General features: G+C 34.6%; 1 protein-coding gene across 1 annotated transcript in view; it reads right to left on the reverse strand.

Annotated features, from left to right (window-relative positions):
* The window catches only part of LOC136876941 (cilia- and flagella-associated protein 206), a 94,228-nt gene that overhangs the window by 31,605 nt on the left and 37,094 nt on the right, over positions 1–25,529 (reverse strand). Inside the window, exons 5-7 of the mRNA XM_067150706.2 lie at positions 23,726–23,855; positions 22,985–23,089; positions 18,570–18,743 (exon numbers count right to left, since the gene is read on the reverse strand). Coding sequence (XP_067006807.2) covers positions 18,570–18,743; positions 22,985–23,089; positions 23,726–23,855 — 409 coding nt within the window. The remainder of the gene's footprint in view (positions 1–18,569; positions 18,744–22,984; positions 23,090–23,725; positions 23,856–25,529) is intronic.

Raw genomic sequence — 25,529 nt, forward strand, 5'->3', positions numbered from 1 at the left:
AACTAACTAACTAACTAACTAACTAACTAACTAACTAACTAACTAACTAACTAACTAACTAACTAACTAACTAACTAACTAACTAACTAACTAACTAACTAACTAACTAACTAACTAACTAACTAACTAACTAACTAACTAACTAACTAACTAACTAACTAACTAACTAACTAACTAACTAACTAACTAACTAACTAACTAACTAACTAACTAACTAACTAACTAACTAACTAACTAACTAACTAACTAACTAACTAACTAACTAACTAACTAACTAACTAACTAACTAACTAACTAACTAACTAACTAACTAACTAACTAACTAACTAACTAACTAACTAACTAACTAACTAACTAACTAACTAACTAACTAACTAACTAACTAACTAACTAACTAACTAACTAACTAACTAACTAACTAACTAACTAACTAACTAACTAACTAACTAACTAACTAACTAACTAACTAACTAACTAACTAACTAACTAACTAACTAACTAACTAACTAACTAACTAACTAACTAACTAACTAACTAACTAACTAACTAACTAACTAACTAACTAACTAACTAACTAACTAACTAACTAACTAACTAACTAACTAACTAACTAACTAACTAACTAACTAACTAACTAACTAACTAACTAACTAACTAACTAACTAACTAACTAACTAACTAACTAACTAACTAACTAACTAACTAACTAACTAACTAACTAACTAACTAACTAACTAACTAACTAACTAACTAACTAACTAACTAACTAACTAACTAACTAACTAACTAACTAACTAACTAACTAACTAACTAACTAACTAACTAACTAACTAACTAACTAACTAACTAACTAACTAACTAACTAACTAACTAACTAACTAACTAACTAACTAACTAACTAACTAACTAACTAACTAACTAACTAACTAACTAACTAACTAACTAACTAACTAACTAACTAACTAACTAACTAACTAACTAACTAACTAACTAACTAACTAACTAACTAACTAACTAACTAACTAACTAACTAACTAACTAACTAACTAACTAACTAACTAACTAACTAACTAACTAACTAACTAACTAACTAACTAACTAACTAACTAACTAACTAACTAACTAACTAACTAACTAACTAACTAACTAACTAACTAACTAACTAACTAACTAACTAACTAACTAACTAACTAACTAACTAACTAACTAACTAACTAACTAACTAACTAACTAACTAACTAACTAACTAACTAACTAACTAACTAACTAACTAACTAACTAACTAACTAACTAACTAACTAACTAACTAACTAACTAACTAACTAACTAACTAACTAACTAACTAACTAACTAACTAACTAACTAACTAACTAACTAACTAACTAACTAACTAACTAACTAACTAACTAACTAACTAACTAACTAACTAACTAACTAACTAACTAACTAACTAACTAACTAACTAACTAACTAACTAACTAACTAACTAACTAACTAACTAACTAACTAACTAACTAACTAACTAACTAACTAACTAACTAACTAACTAACTAACTAACTAACTAACTAACTAACTAACTAACTAACTAACTAACTAACTAACTAACTAACTAACTAACTAACTAACTAACTAACTAACTAACTAACTAACTAACTAACTAACTAACTAACTAACTAACTAACTAACTAACTAACTAACTAACTAACTAACTAACTAACTAACTAACTAACTAACTAACTAACTAACTAACTAACTAACTAACTAACTAACTAACTAACTAACTAACTAACTAACTAACTAACTAACTAACTAACTAACTAACTAACTAACTAACTAACTAACTAACTAACTAACTAACTAACTAACTAACTAACTAACTAACTAACTAACTAACTAACTAACTAACTAACTAACTAACTAACTAACTAACTAACTAACTAACTAACTAACTAACTAACTAACTAACTAACTAACTAACTAACTAACTAACTAACTAACTAACTAACTAACTAACTAACTAACTAACTAACTAACTAACTAACTAACTAACTAACTAACTAACTAACTAACTAACTAACTAACTAACTAACTAACTAACTAACTAACTAACTAACTAACTAACTAACTAACTAACTAACTAACTAACTAACTAACTAACTAACTAACTAACTAACTAACTAACTAACTAACTAACTAACTAACTAACTAACTAACTAACTAACTAACTAACTAACTAACTAACTAACTAACTAACTAACTAACTAACTAACTAACTAACTAACTAACTAACTAACTAACTAACTAACTAACTAACTAACTAACTAACTAACTAACTAACTAACTAACTAACTAACTAACTAACTAACTAACTAACTAACTAACTAACTAACTAACTAACTAACTAACTAACTAACTAACTAACTAACTAACTAACTAACTAACTAACTAACTAACTAACTAACTAACTAACTAACTAACTAACTAACTAACTAACTAACTAACTAACTAACTAACTAACTAACTAACTAACTAACTAACTAACTAACTAACTAACTAACTAACTAACTAACTAACTAACTAACTAACTAACTAACTAACTAACTAACTAACTAACTAACTAACTAACTAACTAACTAACTAACTAACTAACTAACTAACTAACTAACTAACTAACTAACTAACTAACTAACTAACTAACTAACTAACTAACTAACTAACTAACTAACTAACTAACTAACTAACTAACTAACTAACTAACTAACTAACTAACTAACTAACTAACTAACTAACTAACTAACTAACTAACTAACTAACTAACTAACTAACTAACTAACTAACTAACTAACTAACTAACTAACTAACTAACTAACTAACTAACTAACTAACTAACTAACTAACTAACTAACTAACTAACTAACTAACTAACTAACTAACTAACTAACTAACTAACTAACTAACTAACTAACTAACTAACTAACTAACTAACTAACTAACTAACTAACTAACTAACTAACTAACTAACTAACTAACTAACTAACTAACTAACTAACTAACTAACTAACTAACTAACTAACTAACTAACTAACTAACTAACTAACTAACTAACTAACTAACTAACTAACTAACTAACTAACTAACTAACTAACTAACTAACTAACTAACTAACTAACTAACTAACTAACTAACTAACTAACTAACTAACTAACTAACTAACTAACTAACTAACTAACTAACTAACTAACTAACTAACTAACTAACTAACTAACTAACTAACTAACTAACTAACTAACTAACTAACTAACTAACTAACTAACTAACTAACTAACTAACTAACTAACTAACTAACTAACTAACTAACTAACTAACTAACTAACTAACTAACTAACTAACTAACTAACTAACTAACTAACTAACTAACTAACTAACTAACTAACTAACTAACTAACTAACTAACTAACTAACTAACTAACTAACTAACTAACTAACTAACTAACTAACTAACTAACTAACTAACTAACTAACTAACTAACTAACTAACTAACTAACTAACTAACTAACTAACTAACTAACTAACTAACTAACTAACTAACTAACTAACTAACTAACTAACTAACTAACTAACTAACTAACTAACTAACTAACTAACTAACTAACTAACTAACTAACTAACTAACTAACTAACTAACTAACTAACTAACTAACTAACTAACTAACTAACTAACTAACTAACTAACTAACTAACTAACTAACTAACTAACTAACTAACTAACTAACTAACTAACTAACTAACTAACTAACTAACTAACTAACTAACTAACTAACTAACTAACTAACTAACTAACTAACTAACTAACTAACTAACTAACTAACTAACTAACTAACTAACTAACTAACTAACTAACTAACTAACTAACTAACTAACTAACTAACTAACTAACTAACTAACTAACTAACTAACTAACTAACTAACTAACTAACTAACTAACTAACTAACTAACTAACTAACTAACTAACTAACTAACTAACTAACTAACTAACTAACTAACTAACTAACTAACTAACTAACTAACTAACTAACTAACTAACTAACTAACTAACTAACTAACTAACTAACTAACTAACTAACTAACTAACTAACTAACTAACTAACTAACTAACTAACTAACTAACTAACTAACTAACTAACTAACTAACTAACTAACTAACTAACTAACTAACTAACTAACTAACTAACTAACTAACTAACTAACTAACTAACTAACTAACTAACTAACTAACTAACTAACTAACTAACTAACTAACTAACTAACTAACTAACTAACTAACTAACTAACTAACTAACTAACTAACTAACTAACTAACTAACTAACTAACTAACTAACTAACTAACTAACTAACTAACTAACTAACTAACTAACTAACTAACTAACTAACTAACTAACTAACTAACTAACTAACTAACTAACTAACTAACTAACTAACTAACTAACTAACTAACTAACTAACTAACTAACTAACTAACTAACTAACTAACTAACTAACTAACTAACTAACTAACTAACTAACTAACTAACTAACTAACTAACTAACTAACTAACTAACTAACTAACTAACTAACTAACTAACTAACTAACTAACTAACTAACTAACTAACTAACTAACTAACTAACTAACTAACTAACTAACTAACTAACTAACTAACTAACTAACTAACTAACTAACTAACTAACTAACTAACTAACTAACTAACTAACTAACTAACTAACTAACTAACTAACTAACTAACTAACTAACTAACTAACTAACTAACTAACTAACTAACTAACTAACTAACTAACTAACTAACTAACTAACTAACTAACTAACTAACTAACTAACTAACTAACTAACTAACTAACTAACTAACTAACTAACTAACTAACTAACTAACTAACTAACTAACTAACTAACTAACTAACTAACTAACTAACTAACTAACTAACTAACTAACTAACTAACTAACTAACTAACTAACTAACTAACTAACTAACTAACTAACTAACTAACTAACTAACTAACTAACTAACTAACTAACTAACTAACTAACTAACTAACTAACTAACTAACTAACTAACTAACTAACTAACTAACTAACTAACTAACTAACTAACTAACTAACTAACTAACTAACTAACTAACTAACTAACTAACTAACTAACTAACTAACTAACTAACTAACTAACTAACTAACTAACTAACTAACTAACTAACTAACTAACTAACTAACTAACTAACTAACTAACTAACTAACTAACTAACTAACTAACTAACTAACTAACTAACTAACTAACTAACTAACTAACTAACTAACTAACTAACTAACTAACTAACTAACTAACTAACTAACTAACTAACTAACTAACTAACTAACTAACTAACTAACTAACTAACTAACTAACTAAGCTTTCATTCTTCCCCTGAGGGGAAAGGTGGGCCACCTAGTAGGGAACACCTACTCTCTGGCCAAGAGAGTTGTGGGGAATGACAAATGAGTTATTATACCCTTCAGAGGGCAACAGTTGCTCATTACATGGCAGTACATTGCTGCTAATGAAATCTGATTTGGTAAATGTCTCCTTTATACTTGTCCCTACAGAGGAACCATCAGTTCAAATATCTTGGAAGTGTTATCTCTGATACTGGTTCTATAGGCAAGGAAATTTCCCACAGAATTCAGGCAGGTAGCAACTTTTACAAAATAATTAAAGACATGATATGGAACAAGAAAATACCAACAAAATGTAAGAGAGTCATATATGAAACCTATTACGTACCAATCCTGACCTATGGTTGCGAAACATTGACCATGAGAAATAAAGATGTTAGTAGAATCCAGGCAGCAGAAATGAGATTTGTCCATAGCATAATCGGTAAAACACGGAGGGACAGAGTCTGTAATGAGGAAATCCGCAAGCAGGCTCAAGTTGTAAGACTGCAGGACAGAATAACAGCGCAGCGACTGAGATGGTATGGACATATGCGACGCATGGGAGATAACAGATTAACGAAAAACTGTATGATCTAAAACTTGAAGACAAAAGACCAAGAGGGCGACCAAGACTTAGATACAAGGAAACTAAAGTTGTACACTTTACACGAAGACGTAAACAGCCACAACAACAACTCCTTCTATGCAACCAACCCATACAACAAGCTAACAGCCACAAATACTTAAGGATCACACTAGACTCAAGATTCAGCTTAGAAGAACACATTACGAACACAATACAACGTGCTAAAAAACACACACTAATGCTCTACCCACTCATACACTTAAAAAGCTCACTCTCACAGAAAAACATTAAACTCATCTACACTACATCCACACGCCCAATTCTTACATATGCATACCCAGCCATCAGATTTTTACCTATAACAAGCATCAAGCGTTTACAGAGAATACAAAATTGGCTATTACACTTAGCTGTGAAAGACTACACCGTACCTACAATTCAACTACATGACATGACAAAAGTCCCATACATACTGGATTATGTACTTACACTAACCACTAACTTCTACAGCTCTATACAACTACACGACAACCCATTAATAAATACCCTTGGCCAATACGAACCGGACAGAGCAGACACAATTTACAGGCAAGCCAAATACATACTAATAATCAAAGACATACTCACTAACCCGGACTAAACTTTCCAACAAGGAAATAAAGCACTAAATAAACACTGCAAGTAAACAAACACACATACAGCCAACTAACACACGAGATAAGGCCTGTTCTTGCATCCTCTTCTTCACCAGCAACTCAAGTCCATGCAGTTAAGCAACATTGGGCATGGTCACCCATTTAGGGTCACCATGACAGTCGTGGCGGAGTGCCATTAAGCTGCTGATTGCCAAATCTAACACCTGCAGAAACTTAGTCACTAATACAAGATTAAGCTGCAACCATCACGTACGATGCTGCGTTGCAAATTTCCGAACACAACTTATGCTAGGCAATCTCTGAATGGACCGCCATGCAGGGCAAGCCACATCGTATTCCCACAAAGCTGTGCTAGCCATTGTCACTGAATGACACTGTTTCTCTGGTCACTCACACTCAACATGAAAAACATACTACACGTAACTTAATCACGCTAAACATACACACACACACACACACACACACACACACACACAAGCACCACAGTTAAGCAACATTAAGCATGGTCACCCACTAGATGGGTGACCAGTATGCAACAACACATACAAATCACACATACTGTTCACTAACTACCCACTACTCGGGGATAGGTGGAACATACAGATAACCAGGGAGACATGGTGAAGATTGACATTCAAAATCGAGGACATACTTTGGAAAGCATCGAAGAAGGAGAGAAGTTCAGAGACCACAAATGGTGGGGAAGCCTCGTTCGCTGACCCATCGCTTAGAATGAAACGATGTGTGTGTGTGTGTGTGTCTCTCTCTCTCTCTCTCTCTGAGGAATTTATTTCAGGAAAATGCATATGTGTGTGGATGGTTATGTGTTAAATTACCTCATTTGGAATGCTGTCATCCACTGTCATGCATGAAAGAAAATATGGGCACCTTAAGAAATGTACCTATTTTGTCAAAACAGTATGATGATGCCAAATTTTTTTTACCCTAATGTAACAGCAAGCATTGATTATAAGAACATTTCTAATGTTTTTTGAGGCCACATTTTGGATGTTCTTTCTAACAGTTGACTTAAAGTTAAAAGGAAAATATCCCAGATTATAAATGTTAATTTACTACACCATATATCAGGGAATACGCCAATCTGTTTATTGGTAAGTGCTTAAATATGATGTGATGATACAATAATTGTACTTTATTAATGGTAATACCATTTTACACACAATAGAGAAAAATAAACAAAACAAAACACACAAAAAAGAAAGGTCAATGGAGTAAAGAAAAAGATGTAAAGATATATACACAGGTTATATTACAAATAATCACAGGAAAGTAATAGTCACTTCTGGAGATAGTGATTTCTAAATTTCGATAATGAGCAGTTAAATATATCAATATCCACTTTGTTTAGAAATCTTGACATTCGTTCTATGCCAATTTGTAGACGATGTATTCTTAAACCTCATGCGTCTGTCTGGTACATGTAGGTTAATTTTGCAAGGAGTTGTGGGCAATTCACCAAGCATGAAGCAATTTAAAAATGAAAAGTGTACCCAGGATTTCACAGTGTTGTGACAGACTATGCAGATTTAAAGACAGTTGTAGAGATGTATAATCAACATTTTCATATGAGAATCCAGCTCTAAATGAATATAATCGAAGAAATTTATGTTGTACGGAATCTAATCTATGGATAGAGGTCTGATGAGAAGGGTTCCATACATGTGTACCAAATTCTAGTATAGGGCATACCATAGATACATACAGCAATCAATAGGTAGCTTAGCTAAGTTTGAAAATTCTTTGGAATATCTAGTAATGCAACCCAGTCTTTGTAATGATTTCTTACAAATATTTTCAGTATGTTCATTAAATGATAGGTTATAACTGAATAATACACCAAGGTCATTAACTTGTAAAACAGGAGTTAGAATGTTGTTATTACTAAATTTGTTCTGAAGTGATAATTTTCTTCTTGTATTTAAAAAATGATGTTTTACATTTTTTATGATTAAGTTTTAACCCATTTTTAATACAGTACTTTTCCAGATGATGTAAATCTTCTTGAAGTTTTAAACAATCAAGTGGACAATTAATTTGCATAAAATTTTTTGCATCGCTAGCAAACAAAAGCAATTCAGGATTCTTAAGTATATTTTTAATGTCATTTATGTAGAGAGTAAAACGTAAGGGCACAAGGTGATACCCTCAACGAACTCCACTGGTAACAATAATAAGCACAGAGAAAATGATTCCTTATTTTAACAATCTGCAGGCGATTTTAAAGATACAATTCAAACCAGGAGAGGAGAGGACCATTAATTCCATAACCTGTTAGTTTTTACAGCAAGATATCATGGTCAACAGTGTCAAAAGCTTTTGAGAAGTCTGTATAAATGCAGTCCACTTGAGAGTGGTTCTCTATTGCATCCAAGAGGAACTGATAGAATAAAAGAAGATTGCTACAAGTTGACTGTCCTGAAAAGAATCCATGTTGCTCATCAATGATGATATTTCTGAAGAGAGGAGTTATCTCGACAAGAATTATCGAGTCAAAATTTTGGAAATATGAGAAGAAATTGTAACTTGTCTATATTGTTTTTTGTCAGTTTTATCACAATTTTTGAAAACTGGACTAACAAATCCTTTTTTCCATTTCTCTGGGAAAACACCTTGGTTTAATGATAAGTTGAACAGATAAAAGAGTGCTTCACATAAAATAAATGAGCAGTACTTGAGCAGGTAAGTTGAAACACCATCAGGTCCTACAGTTTTCTTTAATTGCAGAGATATCAGTTTGTTGTAAATTTCTGTCTTACTAATGTTTATAACTGACAGATTGACAGAGAAAGGATAATCATATGACATATTATTCTGATAAGAAGAATAAACAGATGAAAAGTGTTTAGCAGAAAGATTGACGATGTTTTCTCCAGTATGTGTTGTAACTTCATTAAGATGCACTGTTTAAGGAATATTATTACATGACCTTTTAGAACTTAGATATTGCAAGAATTTCTGTGAATTGGAAGTAATAATTTGTTCACAGTTGAAAACATAGTTTATATAGCAAGATTTAGATTCAGACTTGCATTCATTTCTTAATTTTGAGAAATGCTGATAATCACTATTGAGACTTGATATTTTGTACTGCTTGTGTGCTTTCTTCTTTTCAATAATTAGTGACTTCAATTTATGATTATACCACTTTGGGAATTTGGGAGTCTTAAAATTCCGTATATATACTGGGCGAGTTGGCCATGCAGTTTGGAGCGCGCAGCTGTGAGCTCGCATCCAGGAGATTTTGGGTTCGAATCCCACTGTCGGCAGCCCTGAAGATGGTTTTCCATGGTTTCCCATTTTCACACCAGGCAAATGCTGGGGCTGTACCTTAATTAAGGCCATGGCCACTTCCTTCCCCGATGGCCTAGGGAGCGGTGATAAGGGAACAGGGAACTGGAAATCAAGTAGGGATGACATAAAATTGTTAGTGTTGAACTGTAGAAGTATTGTAAAGAAAGGAATAGAATTAAGTAATTTAATAGATATATATTTACCAGATATTGTAATAGGAGTTGAATCATGGCTGAGAAATGATATAATGGATGCAGAAATTTTCTCACGGCACTGGAGTGTGTATCGTAGAGATAGGATAGGAAAGGTGGGAGGGGGAGTTTTCATTCTGGTGAAAGAAGAATTTGTAAGCTACGAAAAAGTTAAAGATGAGACACATGAAATTCTAGGTGTAAGGCTCATTTCTAAAGATAATAGGCAACTTGATATATTTGGAGTGTACAGATCGGGAAAGGGTAGCACTGATGCGGATTCGGAATTATTTGATAGGATAGTCAGATATGTGGGAAACGACATGGAAAGAAATGTGATTGTAGCGGGAGATCTGAATTTGCCAGATGTCAATTGGGAAGGAAATGCGAACGACAGGAAGCATGACCAACAAATGGCAAATAAGTTAATATGGGAAGGACAGCTGATTCAGAAAGTGATGGAACCAACCAGAGGGAAAAATATTTTGGATGTGGTGCTGATAAAACCAGATGAGCTCTATAGGGAAACTGAAGTAATAGATGGTATTAGTGATCATGAAGCTGTTTTTGTGGTAGTTAAAAATAAATGTGATAGAAAGGAAGGTCTTAAAAGTAGGACTGTTAGGCAGTACCATATGGCTGATAAAGCAGGTATGAGGCAGTTTCTAAAAAGTAACTATGATCGGTGGAAAACGGTAAATAAAAATGTAAACAGACTCTGGGATGGGTTTAAAGAAATTGTTGAGGAATGCGTAAACAGGTTTGTACCTTTAAGGGTGGTAAGGAATGGTAAAGACCCACCTTATTATAATAGAGAAATAAAGAGACTAAGAAGGAGGTGCAGACTGGAAAGAAATAGAGTTAGAAATGGCTGTGGAAGTAAGGAGAAATTGAAGGAACTTACTAGAAAATTGAATCTAGCAAAGAAGGCAGCTAAGGATAACATGATGGCAAGCATAATTGGCAGTCATACAAATTTTAGTGAAAAATGGAAGGGTACCGTATGTATAGGTATTTTAAGGCAGAAACAGGTTCCAAGAAGGACATTCCAGGAATAATTAATGAACAAGGGGAGTGTGTATGTGAGGATCTTCAAAAGGCAGAAGTATTCAGTCAGCAGTATGTAAAGATTGTTGGTTACAAGGATAATATCGAGATAGAGGAAGAGACTAAGGCCAAAGAAGTAATAAAATTTACGTATGATAACAATGTCATTTACAATAAGATACAAAAGTTGAAAACTAGAAAAGCGGCTGGAATTGATCAGATTTCTGGGGATATACTAAAGACAATGGGTTGGGATATAGTACCATATCTGAAGTACTTATTTGATTATTGTTTGGCCGAAGGAGCTATACCAGATGAATGGAGAGTTGCTATAGTAGCCCCTGTGTATAAAGGAAAGGGTGATAGACATAAAGCTGAAAATTACAGGCCAGTAAGTTTGACATGCATTGTATGTAAGCTTTGGGAAGGCATTCTTTCTGATTATATTAGACATGTTTGTGAAATTAATAACTGGTTCGATAGAAGGCAATTCGGTTTTAGGAAAGGTTATTCCACTGAAGCTCAACTTGTAGGATTCCAGCAAGATATAGCAGATATCTTGGATTCTGGAGGTCAAATGGACTGTATCGCGATTGACATGTCTAAAGCATTTGATAGGGTGGATCATGGGAGACTACTGGCAAAAATGAGTGCAATTGGACTAGACAAAAGAGTGACTGAATGGGTTGCTATATTTCTAGAAAATAGATCTCAGAGAGTTAGAGTAGGTGAAGCTTTGTCTGACCCTGTAATAGTTGAGAGGGGAGTTCCTCAGGGCAGTGTTATCGGACCTTTATGTTTTCTTATATATATAAATGATATGAGTAAAGGAGTGGAATCGGAGCTAAGGCTTTTTGCGGATGATGTTATTCTCTATAGAGTGATAAATAAGTTACAAGATTGTGAGCAACTGCAACGTGACCTCGAAAATATTGTGAGATGGACAGCAGGCAATGGTATGTTGATAAATGGGGCTAAAAGTCAGGTTGTGAGTTTTACAAATAGGAAAAGTCCTCTCAGTTTTAATTACTGCGTTGATGGGGTGAAAGTTTCTTTTGGGGATCATTGTAAGTATCTAGGTGTTAATATAAGGAAAGATCTTCACTGGGGTAATCACATAAATGGGATTGTAAATAAAGGGTACCAATCTCTGCACATGGTTATGAGGGTGTTTAGGGGTTGTAGTAAGGATGTAAAGGAGAGTGCATATAAGTCTCTGGTAAGACCCCAACTAGAGTATGGTTCCAGTGTATGGGACCCTCACCAGGATTACCTGATTCAAGAACTGGAAAAAATCCAAAGAAAAGCAGCTCGATTTGTTCTGGGTGATTTCCGACAAAAGAGTAGCGTTACAAAAATGTTGCAATGTTTGGGTTGGGAAGAATTGAGAGAAAGAAGAAGAGCTGCTCGACTAAGTGTTATGTTCCGAGCTGTCAGCGGAGAGATGGCGTGGAATGACATTAGTAGACGAATAGGTTTGAATGGCGTCTATAAAAGTAGGAAAGATCACAATATGAAGATAAAGTTGGAATTCAAGAGGACAAACTGGGGCAAATATTCATTTATAGGAAGGGGAGTTAGGGATTGGAATAACTTACCAAGGGAGATGTTCAATAAATTTCCAATTTCTTTGAAATCATTTCGGAAAGGGCTAGGAAAGCAACAGATAGGGAATCTGCCACCTGGGCGACTGCCCTAAATGCAGATCAGTATTGATTGATTGATTCCTAGGCCTTTCCTGTCCCATCATCCCCATAAGACCTATCTGTGTCGGTGTGACATAAAGCAAAAAAAAAAATTCCGTATAGGGATGTAAAATTCCATGCCATAATATAGTACTGAATAGAAGGTTTCTACTGCTTTATCAGTGTATACATTCTGAAACATCACCTTCCAGCTGAACTGTGACAGGTAAAAATAATAAAAACTATCAGCAGGTAAGGAATTGTATAGCTCATTTATAGGTAAATACATCTCTAATGCTGGTGGTGTCTATTGAGGGGGACAATACTTTCATTAATAGACTTTACTTCAATGGAACTAGAATTAATGAAAACAAAATCGAGAAAGTGCTTCAGAAAATTTGGGATGCCATTAAACTGAGAAAGTGATTCAGAAAATTTGGGATGCCATTAAAGTGATTTAAACAGAGATAAGAAAATGTGTCTATAACTAAACTGAACTGCACTGTGTGGTTACCTACTGACATAAGGCCAGAAAATGTTTCTTCATTTACTATCCGATTAAGACATGGTAGATTGTAGTCACCAACAAGAAGCAATAAATGGTTGTCGAGATTTGACATTTTTTTCTAAATGAAGAAAACGAAAACTCTAATCATAAGCATTCAGGCAGGAATGCTGAAGCAAAAAAGTAATGCATAAATGAAACATCAGGCCCTTTTGCAGTAGTGCATTTATATCGTGAATATATCTTCTTCTTCTTCTTCTTCTTCTTCTTCTTCTTCTTCTTCTTCTTCTTCTTCTTCTTCTTCTTCTTCTTCTTCTTCTTCTTCTTCTTCTTCTTCTGTCATCCTTATCCAGGGAGTTCCTGGGTCAGGCAGTGGATCATTGACCACCATCCACTTCTCACAACTCACTGGAGACGCAAGAAATGCACATCGCTTCTGGGGTACTCCTTAGCTCTTTGTACTGATCTACTTTAACAGTTCATATAGACTATTATTAAGGTGGGCTTGCCACGCCCATAGGCACTTTATACCTGACTGCCAGGTTTCAATGAGGTTACCTTAACCTAGAGAACAGACACTTTTTGTAGCTTCCCCTAAGCTGGAGAACAGACACTACCTGCAGGATTTCAGTGGCATTTCCTCAAATGGGGAACCAGCACCCAATTAAAGGAGTTCCTCTGCCAAAGCCATTTGCCCCTTTAGAGAGTCAGGTTATTTACTGCCACCCAACACTCAGCATTGAGTCGCTGGCTGTAAGGTCTCCTGCATCCCATAGCAGATAACCCTGGCATGTTAGTCTTGAAATAATTCTTCTTTCATGTATCAAAAATTGCTCAGCAACTTTGAAGCAAATATTTTAATAATACTTTCTTTCTAGGCATAATTTATCTATTTGTTACCATATTGAAACTTGCATTGAAATTTTAATTTGGTGCTAAGTTACCAGATCAGGGCTCTATGAGCATTACCTGCAATTAATTTTTTTAAAATTCAAATCGAGAGACTTCCACCTTTCAGTGCATGTACTATTTGTGATATCCAATGAGAACTAATTAAGTTTATCAATTGTAATTTTTATAACTTTTGTCAAAGACATCTAGGACTCACATGGATACATCTAACTGGAACAAAAATAAAACTGTACATCCATCACAGAATACATACATAATGAATACAATATGTGCAAGAATATGACTAAATTTTGTCTACAGAACTTCAGACCAAACTTTTACTACATCTACTGCAGACTGTCTTGAGTGGATCAAGTTGTCTGTAGTGGAGGGAGCATTTAGGGCAGCTCATTACATTGCAAGTTATAAATCTCATTCCGTATTAACGGTTGTCACTTTACAGATAAAAGTATTTATAAAATCCTCCTTATCAATACAAATCAACCTATCTGTTAGATGAAACAAAGTCTATACATGTTTCAGCCTATTCTCAAAGCCATCTTCAGTAGCAGAACAATTATTACATAACACAAACAAGTGATGAAGTGAAATGACTTTATGATAAATTCTCGCATGCAAGACCTTTAGCACTTTCAGAACATGGCTCATCAAACTAACTGTTCTATATTCTGTGCAGAATTTTGCATTGGCTTTCTTAGGCAAAATTACAAAAGTTGATTTGAGCCAGTCTCGAGGAATGGTTCCACTGCAGTGAATACTGTTGAATAGGTCAACTAATAATGAAGGGATTTTTCTTTCTCAAGCAGTTTCAGTATCTCAGCATACATCTCGTCATGGCCTGGAGCCTTCCCATTCTTTGCTGTTCTTATGGCATACTCTACTTCTGCACATGTGATATCCATACCATCATCTGCCCAAGCACCACAATCCATTTCTGCGATCCAAGAAGAGATTTTATACATATTCCATCCATTCTTTCAGTTTCTCTTCTGTGCTCGCTAAGATGTTACCAGTCTTATTAAGGAGGACTCCACTACCTTTCTTGTTATATGCATTGATTATTTGTTTCACTTTCTTGTACATGTTGAAAAAATCATGTATTGAATTCAGTAATTCTATTTCATTGAATTCCACAGAGAGTTGTTTTTCTTCTGCATTCCTTACTTTTTGTCGTATTAACTTCTGCAAACTTTTGTACTTTACTGGATCTTTGTTCTTAAAAAACCTTCTCTTGTCCATCAGCTTCAGAATTTCTTCTGTCATCCACGACTTGTTTTTCCTTCTTTCAGCAGCCCTTAATTTTACTTGACTTATGTTGTTAATTGCACATTGGATGAGATTCCAAGTGCCTTCAACATCATTTACATTCACACTGTTTTGAACTTCTGCAAGTTGTACACGTAGGGCTTGCTGAACTTCATCCTTCAGTGCTTGATCTTGAAGCTTCTGAATCTCAATCTGACTAAAACCCTCCTTTAAATGGCATTTCTTCAGCCTGAGATTCATAGAAACAAACAGTAGGCTATGGTCTGAGTTGATATCAGCACCAGGGTATATTTTCACACATTTGATAGAATTTCTGAACCGCTTGTTAAGTGTGATGTAATCAGTCTGGTTTCTAATACTGCTGTCAGCATTTGAGGTCCACATATAGAGGCTACATGGAGGTAGCTGGAAATATGTGTTTGCTATAATAAGGCCCTCCTCCTGGCACATCTGGACCAGTCGATCACCTCGAGGATTGCTTGCTCCTAATCCGTAGTCACTGACTACATCAGCCCGTTGGCCATGACCGACTTTAGCATTTACAGCTGATAGGAAATTCTCATATATTATTTCTTCTCTGTAAATACTCTGATAGAAATTCATTAAAAACACCCAATAGGAATTCATGTTCCAAAGTTGGTACAAAGGAGGAAGATGATTTTTACATCTGTGAGTTAATAAAATGACAATCACACAATTTCTCATTATTATTGTAGATATAAGCACATGAAAAGTTAGAAACTATCAGCCTGTGTCTTTATGTCAAGATGGCTACCTAAAAGCGAATATTAAGACATATGTTCAGTACACAACAGTGATGATTTGTAGTATTATTTGACATACTGCACCTGGACATCCAGAACATTTAATAGAAGGAAAACATACAGTAGATACTTTAACAATAACATGTAACAACCCTGAGCAGCCACACAAGTAGCTAATCTGGTAGGTAACTTACCATACAAATACTGAATATCTTTCTAAAGTATGGTAACTCACGCTAACTAAACATCTTAGTATTGCTGGGCAAAGGTCTATGTCCTTCCCCTCACATCTATGGGATGGAGATATAGAGGCCTATCGGGCCGTGGTAGAAGGCATGCACTGTGCAGAGCACAACCCATGCGATTTTGCAATTCTGCCAACAACCCAGTCTCAGTCTCACTATATGTTCTCGTTCAAAAGCCACTTCATTGTGCAATAGGAATTTGCTGTCATCTGTGTAGAATAACTGTGATCCACGCACAACAAAATCTCAAACCCTACTACACTCTTTATCAGTGGCATATGATGGGATCAAGACGCGGGCTACCACTAGACTTAGGTTACCCCATTTCGATGGTTGGTTTAGTGAACGTCAAACCATCAGCGTTTTGAGCTGCAGCCAATAGCCATCAGAGAAGCCTACTGTGTTGTCAAGGCTGCTTTACAGGCTACTGCCCTGGCCTCTGCTAATGCCGATGCTCAACCCCTGATCAGTAGAGATGGTAGCGTAAGGTTTAGCAAATTAAAGTCCGGCTTTGTGACTAGATGGATAGAAGCTTGTCTTTGGTCCGATGGCCCCAGTTGAATTTTCAGAATCAACCCCCTCATACTGTTAATTCCCCTGGCTTGGGGACTGGGTATTTATGATGTCTTCGCCATTCAATCTATCCTCATTAGGTCACCAAGCCTATAAAAATGCCATGCACCTTTATTATTATCATTATTAAATAAAAATGTCAAATTTTACAGCAGTTGTACCCATCGTTCACTGGTTAATTAGCTTCCTCGGGAGATCAGTGGTGGTGTCCGATCCATCGTCACGCGTTCTATTTCAACCAACAAAAGAGAATACTACACCTGAAAGATTGCATTTCATTTTAGCACATATACCAATAAAAAGAAACCTATATTGCTCCTATAACAGCAGCCCTGCACTGTCTTTCTACAAGGATGTAGACATAAATGGGAGTTAAATACCAGCACTCTGTTATCTATATAATTAAGTCAGAAATATGAGGTGAGGAAGTGTATACGATGAGCAACGCACGGTTGATAATTAGAAGTGGCGATCTGACGGACTGAAGCCTAGCACACTTATCTCCCCAGTCTCCGCTCCTGTACGATATGCAACAGCAAGCCGCACGGGGTGAGTCGAGGGGAGAGGGACGAGAGTCTGGGCTGCAATCCCTCTCTCCGATGCCTTGCTCTCAATATGTGCGACGTATTTTCTCAGTGCTTTCAAGTTTTTTAAATGGAACAGTATGTCAGATGCTTACATTATAATGTGCTTTAGACTTCCATCATTCTCAATTGAGGTTTGGGCTTCATTGATAGCCTTGGTAGCCTTCAGTATATGCCACTGCTCTTTATATTGTCAGACAACCTTTGACATTGGCCTCTGTCACATAGCTACAGACAGTTTCCGGTGTTCTGTGTCCTTGAAACTACAATCATCATCCCCCCCCCCCCACACACACACACACACGCACGCGCGCGCGCATACACATGCACACATATGCATATATATATATATATATATTAATTTTCTGTGTTGCAAAACCTGCTTGGATTGGACATTGTGTAGTGGGTCCTTTAATACATTTATATTGACTTATTTTCCTACATTCAAATAATAAAGTTATCTTGCTGAAGAACTTTCCATCATTAATATAATCATCATAATGAAGTTGGTGTAACAAAACTTATGTTAGAATTATCACTATAAAATCAATATAAAAAACCCCTTCTCAGTTATGCAATAATAAGTAACAATGGTATAATGATAAAAAGGGAATGGTAATGCTCTTCAAAACTTTTCTAGAATAGGAAATCTTAGTTATACTTCTTGTAAAGTGAATATTACAGTATTTAAATAAAAGTTTATAAAACATAAACGTATTGAACTTCTTTTTCTTGTGCTAAGTATTGCACTATACTATACTATATTATACCATACCTGTAGTGGAATTTGATCAAAGTCAGAGATTGCGGAGGAATGAATCACTTCACACTTTTTTCCTTCTATTTTAATTGTAAGGCCCGTGGTAGACTCCAGGCGATCTTCATCAGACAGAACCGGAGAAGTTCCTATCAAGAATTTTAGCATATTCTTTTCTATTGTGTCCAGTACCTGGAAAGAGTTCACATTATATAACCATATACAGTATACATTCTGCATGATGTTACACTATATTGCACTGGATTTTTCTAAGTCTGAAAGCATAAAAATCAAACTTAGAGATAGACAACAGCAGTAATAACATAACCCCAAAACATTGAGCAGCAAACTTATGTTGACAAAAAGTGGAGAACACCTGATGGATAACTGATAAGATTTTGAACTACATACCTTATTCAGTAAATGAAATGTAATACATCTAAAAATCAAGGTACCTGCTTCTCAATATAATGCTATATTTTTATGAGTATGCTTTTGAAATCCCTTCTTCCCATTTAACTGCACACTGTCTTTCCTCTACATATACATATATTTTTCATATAAAATGCATTAAGAAATAGAAAATGCATACTGAATAATTTCTTAATTATCTTAGCTCCTGAGTACTCCCTGCAATGTCCCACTTCATAAGAAGTTAGCTTACTTGGTGTATAAGTGAACCAGAAAGTACAAGAGCATATTCTGTGAATGATATTTTTTTGTTATATACAATACATCATAAGATCACCGAGATGTCTCACTGTAAAGAATCAGTGCAACCTGCTGGTGGGTCTCACAGCTGCCAATATGTTAATGACCCTTGTAAAGAGAGACATACAGAATGGGCAGACAAACATACATCTGTGAAGCAGTTTGTCTTGGAGCCCTATAGTTATTCTCAGTCAGTAGCGGTGATTGGGAATTAGAAGAGGGAGAGTAGAAAAATGTATATACAACAAAAATTACTGAGATTCTGCAGGATATAGTGGAGTGGAAGGGGAGGGGAGTAGACAACAAAATGGAAATAATGGATGCTGTCTGAGAAAATTTCAACAGAGAAGTAAAGGTTGACATTTTACCAACCTAACTGTGGTTATAATAGTTTTTTTAGATTTTGATTCAATACTATACAATAACACTTTCACCAAAAGAACAATTGCATTACAGTTAAATAGAAGTACAGTATTATTATACAATAAAAAAGTCATTTAGTATTTTACAAGACAGTAAGAAAGTAAAAACACTAGATGGAACTACACGGACACATTGACTGACTGACTGAGACTGTCAGACTGACGAATGTGCTCTGCAAGAGGCTGAATCATATCTCATTGTCCAATAACTTTGACAAAGATATACCCCTGTTTCCCTTCCTCACAGCATATGCTAAAAGTGTGATTACTATCTGATGATATAAACCTGCGTGAAGCCCCGAGCTTGGAGGGGAAAGTAGGAAAAGGAAGGTACTGGAGGGGTAACTACTGCTGAACTATTTGGAGTGAAATAAAGCCTTGTCACCCTAACATAGTCACCAGGAGCTGATGTGAACATTTTGAAGTGAACATTTCTCCCCTCTCGCTAACATTGCAGCACATGGACTCGCAACCAAGGCTTTGTGTCATTGACTGATTGTGCTTCTATATGGTGCTGCGCGAGTCTCTACTACCGTATTTACGCGAATAATATCCGCACTTTTTTTAAAAAAATTTGGGGCACGAAATTGGGGTGCAGGTTTTATTTGCGTCAATGTTGGCATTTTTTTTTTTTTTCAAAATCAGCCTTCCTAAGTTTAGGGTGCAGGATTATTCGGTGGCGGGTATTATTCGTGTAAATACAGTGGCGGGGATTATTCGCGTAAATATGGTATTTGCTGTGCACTGTACTAATTGGTTAGCTGTGTCAAATGACATTTTGTGCGTATTTATGCTAAGTAATATTTAAAGAAACTAGAGGAAATAATTATGTGGTAGACAACAGGGTTTGCATGAAAAATTTTGTTTAATAATTCCTAGTTTTAGGTGGCTTAAATGGAATAAAATTTTAATTTTTCTCCCCTTCTAATCACCGCTGCTGTTCCCAGCTAATGTCACAATTTTTTAATGTTTCCATGAAGTGATATCCATACCATATTGCAGTACAATAACACAGCTGACAAGAAAAAAAAAAAATGACCGGGCGAGTTGGCCGTGCGCATAGAGGCGCGCGGCTGTGAGCTTGCATCCGGGAGATAGTAGGTTCGAATCCCACTATCGGCAGCCCTGAAAATGGTTTTCCGTGGTTTCCCATTTTCACACCAGGCAAATGCTGGGGCTGTACTTTAAGTAAGGCCACGGCCGCTTCCTTCCTAGGCCTTTCCTATCCCATCGTCGCCATAAGACCTCTCTGTGTCGGTGCGACGTAAAGCCCCTAGCAAAAAAAAAAAAAATAAAAAAAATAAAAAAAATGACAGTTGGACCAGATCAAGAGCACTGCTCCCACAAATTGTTAGGTAATTTATTTTTTTCACCATTTCTTCATTATGATTAGACAGAGATTCACAATCCAGGTGTTGGATTACAAGACCTTCCCAGGAGCAGACATGGACTCTTGACCACAACTTGGTGGTCATGATGTGCTGTCTGAAGTTGAAGAAATCGAAGAGGAGGAAGGAATGTAAGGAAATACGATTTAGACGAGTTGAAGGAAAAGAGAGTGAGAGATTGATTCAAGGAACATGTTACATGAGGAAAAAGGCTGAAGGAAGCACAATGAAGAGTGGACAGTCATGAAGAATGAGATCATTACTGATGCTGAAGAAATTTTAGGAAGAAAGACAAAATCAAGTAAGAATCAGTGGATAATTCAGAAGATACTAGACCTGACTGAAAAATGCCTAAAGTACAAGAATGAAAAAAAACATGAGGAGAGCATAAAAGGATACAATTGATTAAAGAATGAAGAAGAGTGTGCAGGACAACGTACCATAATCAAAACATCATAACTACCACAAGCGTAAGAACTAGAAACTTGAATGTTTTCATCTTGCAGTTCTTGAGAAAGTGTGCATGAACAGTGTAGATGCCTCTATCATTGGCCATCAGCTTCAGTACAGGGTCCAGGTTTCACATCCATAGAGTAGGTTGCAATAATGAATGCTTTGTACAACATGAGTTTGGTATGAACTGATAGGTCTTGATTCCTAATGACTCCATTGGATAGCCAACCAAATGCCAAATAGGCGGCATGGAGTCTGTTTTCCACATTCTCTTGTGAGGTGCATCGTTTAGACCAAGATGTTCCCAAGGTATAAGAATGTTACAGAATGATGTCTGAGACACTGAACTCTGCAAAGCTAGTCCCTGGGGCAGGTTGGACAAAAATCTTGATTTTTTTTTTTTTTCCTTGTGTGCATTGATGGTGATATATGCTCTTGAAGCTATTGACTAACTGCTGCAGCTCCTCAGGGGAGAGAGCAAGTGAGAAAATATCACCAGCATACTGCAGTTCATTTATCCTGCTCACATGAGTTAAGCGACATGAAGAGACTTTCATCAAGACAGTACCGTAAATCATTGCCAGAGGTGTTGGTACATGATGAATCACAAAGTATAGTAGCCACATATAAAACAAAGAGTGTTTAAGAAGTACACACCCAATGCTTCAATCCATATGTGATAGGAAAGGCATCAGAGATTTTTTTCTGATGGAGAACCTGACCAGACATATCATCGTGGAGAGCTTGAACCAGGCTATCATGCAATCAAGGTAACCAAAGCTAGGGCAAAGAAATGAGAGAGGAAGTTGGCTGGTAGACTTCTGCACCAATAATAATTTAGTCCTTGGTAATACTTTGTTCAAACACCACAAGTGACAGCTGTATACATGGACAAGACCTGGAGGCACTGGAAGATATCATATAGACTGCACACTTAAAGCACTTACACTAATCAACATCAAAAGTAAAATACAATAGTATGTAGAGCAGTGAAGCAGGCAGTGTAACATTTGTTGTAATGGCAAATAATGAGTGGAATGTGTGGTAGAAGGGGAAAGTTAATGGTATACAAGATACTGAAATGTAGGGTAGGGGTAAGAGAATTATGTCAGTATATTTAAAGACATTGGCAAAAACAAAATGTGTTGTGATGACAGTTGAATAGAAAATTGAGTCAGTTAGACAGATGAAAAATGAGAGACTTGATTGCCAAAAGAACATGATTTTTCCCTGTGTTCCTGACCAATCTGCCTCTTTTTCCAGACAGTTATACTTCTATAACATTACCATTTGTGAAGGGTACTCTTAGTCTAAACAAAATCACTTTACATACCGGTATTCAAAATCCTGATTTTTAAACCATGTCTTATTAGGATAATTTGATAGTATGAGCTTGTTAAAAGATGAAATTGCAAAGAAAAAAAGGTTAAGTAATAATGTTAACTAAAAGAACACCAACCTGAATGGAACACTGTATATCTGTTGCTATGGTGTTAATTCTACTTAGGAAAACCATTTCATCCTGCAGACCAGTCCATATTTCTGACAGATCTATGAATTGTGGCTGGAAGTTAAAAAATTGAATAATTAACATAAACTTCCTTAAACAATTTCCCTTACATAATCAGTTTCCTTTATCTCAGTACTTTTTACTTAACAATAAAATTTAGCCTATACAAGGCTTTGATAAAAATGTTCATCTAGGTGTAATTTAATTTAATATACAAACCAATGAGTAATACAGAGATACATTTTAAATATTCAGTATAAGGCTTGAGGTACCTCTTTAATAATTGTAAGAAGAAGAATCTCAAACTCCCATGCTAATTTTTTCAAAAGCATATCATTAATGTGTTTGTCTTAAGAATATTTATGCTGGTCTAACCATTTTGACCATTGAAGAATGCATCCAAATGTCTAGAAATCATTTATGGGTATTGTTTATTGAATATATGAGTAGGTCTACTCTTATGTACCAAAACTACAAGAGCTGTCACAATTTTATTTTTCATTATGAATATTGTATTGGTAGACCATATTTTGTAAGATTAGGCATCCCATCATTGCTGGAAGTATAATATTAATGATAGAAATGTCTACAAAATTTAATGAACATTAAATTCATATTAATATTACAAGACATATGAGATGTCCTTCTATTCTAAAATAAATTGATGAAACAACAGCTCACAAAACTTACATAAACTTGCACAGTAGGAATAGCAGTTCTAAATCGAACTGTGTCATGTATCTGCAACAATCTTTTCTGAAGACATTCTAAGTGCTCCTTCACCACCGTATTACTTCCGTCCACATCAGCCAGCAACCTCCTGTAAATTTTATGTGAAATCTTAGTAGTATTTTAAAACATAGAGGGTTCCATAAATTGTGGTCTGGATTATTAAACAACAGCTTCTCTTTGCTGCATTTCAAGTTCAAATCTTGGAGTTCACTCCGACAGCTGTTTTCTAGATTTAAACTTGGGGAAGTATCATAATAGTCTTATATCACTGCATCCCAGGTCAAACTTAGATGGTAACATATGAAGTCCCTATTTTATTATCCTTATATTTCCTTTGGCATTTTCATAATTAGAAAACACACAAAATATGATACCAATATAGTATTGTTAACCTCTTAACATACTGGTTATTTACAAAATTGTGATCCTGCTGAAAAGTCCCTGTTTTAAAGTCACGGGTAGAGAGGTGAGCACTATGAACTTCTCCCACTCATAATCGAGGCAAAAATTGAAGGATAACAATCTATGGGAGCCAGAGAAATTCCTCACTTAAAGTCTTGCACATGTCAGCCTTATGTTGGTAGATTTACTGTCACATAAAAGAACTCCTTGGGCTGAAATTCCTGCACCTCAGTATCTACAAAAACCATAAAAGTAGTTAGTGGGCTGTAAAACAAATATCATTATTAAAGTCTTGCACCGCTGTTATAGATGAACTTTATTGAAATCTATTGAACCACTGTTTTGCAAGTAATCATAATCAATTGGATTGCCAACCTTCATAGGGAGACAGCATCCTAAGAAGAATGTAAGGATAATGACCAGGTAGAGGAAGCAACTAATAATAGTGAAGTACTGAAATTTACCTACGATAACGAAGATGTTTAGAAAAACACAAAAACATACAAAAGTTGAAAACTAGAAAAGCAGCCGGAATTGACAAGATTTCTGGGGATACACTCAAGGCAATGGATTGAGATATAGTACCATATCTGAAGTACTGGTTCTTAACTGATTACTGTTTGCATGAAGCAGCTATACCAATGAATGGAGAAAATGTAAAGGTGATAAACAAAAAGCAGATAGTTATAGGCTAGTCAGCTTGACAAGTGTTGCATGTAATCTCAGGGAAAGCATTTGTTGTGATTATATTAAACACATTGGCAAAATTACCAATTGGTTTAATAAAGGCAGTTCTGGTATAAGAAAGGTTATTCCAGTGAGGCTCAACTTGTAGAATTCCAGCAAGATTAAGCAGATAATTTAGATTCAAATGGTCAAACGGGCTGCATATATGGCTTTTCACGAGAGTTTAATCCTGATGTAAACAAACAGGCAGAGCACCTTGCCTATGCACGTGGACATGGACGTAGTTGATTGGAGAAGCAACCGTCCCACTCACTCAACTGTATGTGAGCTCGAAAAAAAGTAGTACGTCACATTAATTTTATTTTATTTTAGTTTGTTACATTTAGAGAGTTTGGAAGAGTACGTAATCAAATTAAAATATGGTTGTCATATGTGTAACCACCCCTTATGCAGAAGAGGTGCACATAATATAAGTTACATATAAAACACGTAATGATTTAATAATCCAAAATAACAAACCTGAAAGAATAACGTCAGCCGATGATACACCAGGAAAAACATCTTAAATTTCAACAACACACATGCAGCTATGCAGGGTTATCAACATGACAACTTAGAGAAAGGATATATGGGAAGCAGGCCGGGAAACCCTACAGAGGACGAGATCTTACGT

The sequence above is a fragment of the Anabrus simplex genome, chromosome 7, assembly GCF_040414725.1.
Source record: "Anabrus simplex isolate iqAnaSimp1 chromosome 7, ASM4041472v1, whole genome shotgun sequence".
In the NCBI taxonomy this organism is placed as follows: Eukaryota; Metazoa; Arthropoda; class Insecta; order Orthoptera; family Tettigoniidae; genus Anabrus; species Anabrus simplex.